At 45.3% G+C, this 6,833-nt stretch overlaps 1 protein-coding gene across 2 annotated transcripts in view; it reads left to right on the top strand.

Annotated features, from left to right (window-relative positions):
* The window catches only part of LOC127645793 (serine/threonine-protein kinase STK11-like), a 31,431-nt gene that overhangs the window by 19,565 nt on the left and 5,033 nt on the right, over positions 1-6,833 (top strand). For both annotated transcript variants that reach the window (XM_052129473.1, XM_052129472.1), the window contains 5 exons: positions 361-497; positions 640-767; positions 2,609-2,666; positions 2,750-2,937; positions 3,079-3,305. In XM_052129473.1, the coding sequence (XP_051985433.1) occupies positions 361-497; positions 640-767; positions 2,609-2,666; positions 2,750-2,937; positions 3,079-3,290 (723 nt within the window). In that variant the 3' untranslated portion in view covers positions 3,291-3,305. The remainder of the gene's footprint in view (positions 1-360; positions 498-639; positions 768-2,608; positions 2,667-2,749; positions 2,938-3,078; positions 3,306-6,833) is intronic.

Below are 6,833 nucleotides of genomic sequence, written 5' to 3'. Positions count from 1 at the left end.
GATGGCACAAACAAAAAATGTTACCTTTTAAATATTGTTCTGTTTCTCACCCACACCGATCATATCTCTTCTGAAGTCTTGTGGATTACTTTTATGCTGCATTTATGTGCTTTTTGGAGCTTCAAAGTTCTGGCCACCATTCACTTGCATTGTATGGACCTACAGAGCTGAGATATTCTTCTAAAGATCTTCATTTGTGTTCTTTAATTTCATAAACATTGTTTAAATAATTAAATGACCAGATTTTTTTCCCTTTTATCCAGTCAATTGTATCATTCCGAGACATGTTGGCGGCACCTTACTCGGTGCGACACCTCGGACCGCATACACACTGATTTAGCTTTGTCCTTTCACTTTCAGGCGCTACACTCGTTTGCGGAGGATGACACGTGCAGGACGAGTCAGGGGTCGCCGGCGTTCCAGCCGCCCGAGATTGCCAACGGCCTCGACACATTTTCAGGGTTTAAAGTGGATATCTGGTCTGCTGGAGTCACACTGTAAGACTCAAACACACACGCATATGGTTTGACGAGCTTATTTACAGAAGTTAATTGGCTGATTATAGACACATTAATTTCTCATCACTGCTCGATTGAATCATCCGGGTGAGTGCCGTTTCACGTCTCTCCCCCGTCACAGATACAACATAACCACAAGCCTGTACCCGTTTGAAGGGGACAACATCTATAAGCTGTTTGAGAACATTGGGAAGGGTGACTACAGTATTCCAGAGGAGTGCGGCCCACTGCTCTCAGATCTGTTGAGAGGTGAGTCACACACACTGCTGACTGACAGCCAGTTCAGATTCAACTTTACTTGTTCAGTGAGCATTGCTGTAGTTCATGGGTCTGACCACTAGAGGGCGCTGTGTTCTTAATGTTCAGCTCTAATATTAGACCAGCACAGTGAAACACTAGAGGACTTCTCATTCACTCCTGTTGTATTAATCTCAGTCGACAGCATTTGTGTCATAATGTTGATCACCACAAATATTAACTTGGACTCGTCCCTCCTGTTCTTTAAATGTGTGTTCCAGTGAGACACTTCCAATGCAAGTCAATGGGGTTTAATCTGTACACATTAAAATACTGTTTCACAAGTATAGACACAAGACATAAACAATATGTGTGTTAACATGATTTTACTGTCATTAAATCACTTATTAACCACATTTGTGTAGAGTTATATACAATTTTACAGCTTCGTTACCATGACAACGTAACACCGTAAACCCCAAAACGACCATAAAAACAGTGATTTAAAATATTTGTAGTTAATGTAATCATTTTATAACTCAAATAATACATGAGTTTTAACAGAATTAATGTGAGTGCTTTTATACAATTATAAACTTCACATTTCTGACTTTACACACTCCAGAAATTGCCCCCATTGACTTGCATTGGAAGTGTCTCACTGGAACACACATTTGTGCTTTTTTTCTTAAAAGAAAAAAAAAAGATTTCAATATTTATTACACTCTCTACATTACTACGTTCTGCTGAATGTTTTTAAATGCATTGGTTTGAGTTTACATTTATATGTCTAAATTGGTACTGTCTCTTTAAGAGAGCATTTACGGTTGAATGAGCGCAGTGCACATTAAAAAGAGTGAAAGAATTTGTATTTTGTTTACTAAGTGGTGAGTTGTGTGTGGATCGTGGAGAGTAGCATGAGTCTCCACATGCTGTGAGTCTCCGCGGTGTCATGCACAACGAGTCACGTGATCAGATGCGCGGATTGACGGTCTCAGACGCGGAGGCAACTGAGGTTCGTCCTCCGCCACTTGGATTGAGTAACCGCGCCACCACGAGGACCTACTAAGTAGTGGGAATTGGGCGTTCCAACATTGGGGAGAAAATTATAATATAGTAGATGATTTGATGTGGCTCGCCGATATATCTGACCATCCAACACATTTTGATAAAATTGAGTCACAGTCTAAACTCAGCGGTGAGTTGAGCAACCCTCAGCGGTGAGTTGCGCAACCCTCAGCGGTGAGTTGAGCAACCCTCAGTGGTGAGTTGAGCAACGCTCAGCGGTGAGTTGAGCAACGCTCAGCGGTGAGTTGAGCAACGCTCAGCGGTGAGTTGAGCAACCCTCAGCGGTGAGTTGAGCAACGCTCAGCGGTGAGTTGAGCAACGCTCAGCGGTGAGTTGAGCAACCCTCAGCGGTGAGTTGAGCAACCCTCAGCGGTGAGTTGAGCAACCCTCAGCGGTGAGTTGAGCAACCCTCAGCGGTGAGTGCATCAGGTTTATCTCTGTTTGGAGATTGTTTGGTCAATTCTGTTCTGTTTAGCCAGATCTTAAAATATCAATTCTATGCCCCTGACTATTTTGGTGTAAACACACATTAACAACAGTTAGTGTGTGTGTTAGTTACAATGAAAGTGTCAATTGAGCTTAACTTGCATTGAAGCCAGAATATTCCCTTAATATAAGCACTATAATTATTAATGTTTGCTAAAGCAATTACTTCTATAATCTCTATCGCTGTTGCCAGTATTAAACTGAAGTGTGACATGATCCCTGATGTCACATGATGTTGTGGAGAGGTGTGCGGTGACACCTGGCGGCTCTCAGATCAGCGCTCATGTTTATATTTGCAGGAATGCTGGAATATGATCCGGCGAAGAGATTCTCCATACAGCGGATCAGACAACACAAGTGAGTCCTGTAGCTCTGCTCAGCGGTCGCTTCAGAGCGAATGCCAAAATATTCACAATCTCCGTCATTTCTCTTCTGTGTAGTTGGGTTCGTAAGAAGCATCCGCCCTCAGAACCGCCCGTGCCCATCCCGCCCAGCGCCGAGGCGCGAGACTCATGGAGGAGCATGACGGTGGTGCCGTACCTGGAGGATCTCCACGGTTACACTGATGATGACGAGCTGTTTGACGGGGAAGATGACATCATATACACTCAGGACTTCACGGTACCAGGTAAGTGATGTCATAATGCTCTCGGAGGGGGCGGGGCCTTATGACGCATCGAAGCGCTGCTTCGAGGCTTATCTGTGAAGTATGTATGTGTTGTTTGGTCCGTTTCTCTTCTCTAACCCGCAGGATGTTCTGGTTTAACAGGGCAGGTGACGGAGGATGATGAGGAGGAGGAGGAAGATCGAGCTCCAGAGCTCAGTTGTGCTGTAGCAAAGCCGCTGTGTGTGAACGGGACCGAGTCTGCATCACTCAAACCCAAATCCGAGCGCCGCTCCAGTTCCTCCTCAAATCCCTCGCGGAAGGGCATTTCTGCCGCCAGCAAGATCCGCAAACTGTCCACCTGTAAGCAGCAATGACCCGCCCCTGTACAGGTGAGACACGCGGCACGCTGAGCGCTTTAATACTCGTTAGTTTATCAACAATTAGTCTCGTGTGTGTGTGTGTGTGTGTGTGTGTATGAGTGTGTGTGTGTTAGTGTATGAGTGCGTTAGTGTGTGTTAGAGAGTGTGAGTGTGTATGTGTTAGAGTGAGTGTGTGTGTGTGTGAGTGTGTGTGATAGAGAGTGTGTGTGTTAGTGTGAGTGTGTGTGTGTTAGTGTGAGTGTGTGTGTGTTAGTGTGAGTGTGTGTGTGTTAGTGTGAGTGTGTGTGTGTTAGTGTATGAGTGTGTGTGTGTTAGTGTATGAGTGTGTGTGTGTGAGAGTGTGTGTGTGATAGAGAGAGTGTGTGTGTTAGTGTGAGTGTGTGTGTGTTAGTGTGAGTGTGTGTGTGTTAGTGTGAGTGTGTGTGTGTTAGTGTGAGTGTGTGTGTGTTAGTGTATGAGTGTGTGTGTGTTAGTGTATGAGTGTGTTAGTGTGTGTTAGAGAGTGTGAGTGTGTATGTGTTAGAGTGTGTGTGTGATAGAGAGAGTGTGTGTGTGATAGAGAGAGTGTGTGTGTTAGTGTGAGTGTGTGTGTGTTAGTGTGAGTGTGTGTGTGTTAGTGTGAGTGTGTGTGTGTTAGAGTGTGTGAGTGTGTGTGTGTGAGAGTGTGTGTGATAGAGAGTGTGTGTGTTAGTGTGAGTGTGTGTGTTAGTGTGAGTGTGTGTGTGTTAGTGAGTGTGAGTGTGTGTGTGAGAGTGTGTGTGTTAGGTGAGTGTGTGTGTGTTAGTGTATGAGTGTGTTAGTGTGTGTTAGAGAGTGTGAGTGTGTATGTGTTAGAGTGAGTGTGTGTGTGTGAGTGTGTGTGTGATAGAGAGTGTGTGTGTTAGTGTGAGTGTGTGTGTGTTAGTGTGAGTGTGTGTGTGTTAGTGTGAGTGTGTGTGTGTTAGTGTGTGTGAGTGTGTGTGTGTTAGTGTGAGTTTGTGTGTGTTAGTGTGTGAGTGTGTGTGTGTTAGTGTATGAGTGTGTTAGTGTGTGTTAGAGAGTGTGAGTGTGTGTGTTAGAGTGAGTGTGTGTGTGTGAGTGTGTGTGTGATAGAGAGTGTGTGTTAGTGTGAGTGTGTGTGTGTTAGTGTGAGTGTGTGTGTGTTAGTGTGAGTGTGTGTGTGTGTGTGAGTGTGTGTGTGTGTGAGTGTGTGAGTGTGTAGTGTGTTAGAGTGTGAGTGTGTGTGTGATGAGTGTGTGTGTGTGAGTGTGTGTGTAGAGTGAGTGTGTGTGTGTGTGTAGTGTGAGTGTGTGTGTGTTAGTGTGAGTGTGTGTGTGTAGTGTGAGTGTGTGTGTGTTAGTGTATGAGTGTGTGTGTGTTAGTGTATGAGTGTGTTAGTGTGTGTTAGAGTGTGAGTGTGTATGTGTTAGAGTGAGTGTGTGTGTGTGAGAGTGTGTGTGTGATAGAGAGAGTGTGTGTGTTAGTGTGAGTGTGTGTGTGTAGTGTGAGTGTGTGTGTGTAGTGTGAGTGTGTGTGTGTAGTGTGAGTGTGTGTGTGAGAGTGTGTGTGTGAGTGTGTGTGTGAGAGTGTGAGTGTGTGTGTGTGTTAGAGTGAGTGTGTGTGTGTTAGTGTGAGTGTAGTGTGTTAGTGTGTGTGTGTGTGTTAGAGAGTGTGTGAGTGTGTATGTGTTAGAGTGAGTGTGTGTGTGTGAGAGTGTGTGTGTGATAGAGAGAGTGTGTGTGTGTAGTGTGAGTGTGTGTGTGTGTTAGTGTGAGTGTGTGTGTGTAGTGTGAGTGTGTGTGTGTGTGTGAGTGTGTGTGTAGTAGAGTGTGTGTGTGTGTGTGTGTGAGAGTGTGTGTGTGTTAGTGTGAGTGTGTGTGTGTTAGTGTGAGTGAGTGTGTTAGTGTGTGTGTGTGAGTGTGAGTGTGTAGTGTGTAGTGTGTGTAGTGTGTGTGTGTGAGAGTGTGTGTGTGATAGAGAGAGTGTGTGTGTGTGAGTGTGTGTGTGTAGTGTGAGTGTGTGTGTGTTAGTGTGAGTGTGTGTGTGTTAGAGTGTGTGAGTGTGTGTGTGTAGTGTGAGTGTGTGTGATAGTGTGAGTGTGTGTGTGTAGTGTGAGTGTGTGTGTTAGTGTGAGTGTGTGTGTGTGTAGTGTGTGTGTAGAGAGTGTGTGTGTGTGTTAGAGTGAGTTGTGTGTGTGTTAGAGTGAGTGTGTGTGTGTTAGTGTATGAGTGTGTTAGTGTGTGTGTAGAGAGTGTGAGTGTGTATGTGTTAGAGTGAGTGTGTGTGTGTGAGAGTGTGTGTGTGATAGTGAGAGTGTGTGTGTTAGTGTGAGTGTGTGTGTGTTAGTGTGAGTGTGTGTGTGTGTGAGTGTGTGTAGTGTGTGTGAGTGTGTGTGTGTTAGAGTGTGTGTGTGTAGAGTGAGTGTGTGTGTGTGAGTGTGAGTGTGTGTGTAGAGTGAGTGTGTGTGTGTGTGAGTGTGTGTAGTGTGTGTGAGAGTGTGTGTAGTGTGAGTGTGTGTGTGTGTAGTGTGTGTAGTGTGTGAGTGTGTGTGTGTGTATGAGTGTGTGTGTGTGTGTGTGTGTGTTAGTGTGTGAGTGTGTGTGTGTGTATAGAGTGAGTGTGTGTGTTAGTGTGAGTGTGTGTGTGTAGTGTGAGTGTGTGTGTGTAGTGTGTGTGTGAGTGTGTAGTGTGTGAGTGTGTGTGTGTGTTAGTGTGAGTGTGTGTGTGTGTAGTGTGAGTGTGTGTGTGTGTGAGTGTGTGTGTGTAGTGTGTGTTAGTGTGAGTGTGTGTGTGTAGTGTGAGTGTGTGTGTGTAGTGTAGAGTGTGTGTGTGTAGTGTGTGAGTGTGTGTGTGTGTAGTGTGTGTGTGTGTTAGTGTGAGTGTGTGTGTGTAGTGTGAGTGTGTGTGTGTGAGTGTGTGTGTGTGTAGAGTGTGTGTGTGTGTGTGTGTGAGTGTGTGTGTGTTAGTGTGTGTGTGTTAGTGTGAGTGTGTGTAGTGTGTGTGAGTAGTGTGTGTGTGTGTTAGTGTGAGTGTGTGTGTGTGTTAGTGTGAGTGTGTGTGTAGTGTGTGTGAGTGTGAGTGTGTGTGTGTGTTAGTGTGAGTGTGTGTGTAGTGTGTGTGTGTGTGTTAGTGTGAGTGTGTGTGTGTTAGTGTGTGAGTGTGTGTGTGTGTGAGTGTGTGTGTGTGTAGAGTGTGTGTGAGTGTGTGTGAGAGTGTGTGTGTGTGTGTGTGTGAGTGTGTGTGTGTGTAGTGTGAGTGTGTGTGTTAGTGTGAGTGTGTGTGTGTGTGTGTGTAGTGTGTGAGTGTGTGTGTGTGTTAGTGTGTGTGTGAGTGTGTGTGTTAGTGTGTGGTGTGTGTGTGTGTTAGTGTGAGTGTGTGTGTGTGTGTGTAGTGTGAGTGTGTGTGTAGTGTGAGTGTGTGTGTAGTGTGAGTGTGTGTGTGTTAGTGTGTTTGTGTGAGTGTGTGTGTGTGTGTGTGTTAGTGTGAGTGTGTGTGTGTGTGAGAGTGTGAGTGTGTGTTAGTGTGTGTGTGTGTGTGTTAGTGTGAGTGTGTGTGTGA

The sequence above is a fragment of the Xyrauchen texanus genome, chromosome 6, assembly GCF_025860055.1.
Source record: "Xyrauchen texanus isolate HMW12.3.18 chromosome 6, RBS_HiC_50CHRs, whole genome shotgun sequence".
In the NCBI taxonomy this organism is placed as follows: domain Eukaryota; kingdom Metazoa; phylum Chordata; class Actinopteri; order Cypriniformes; family Catostomidae; genus Xyrauchen; species Xyrauchen texanus.
Note: the sequence above shows the minus strand (reverse complement) of the source record. Positions and strands in the feature narration are given on the sequence as shown.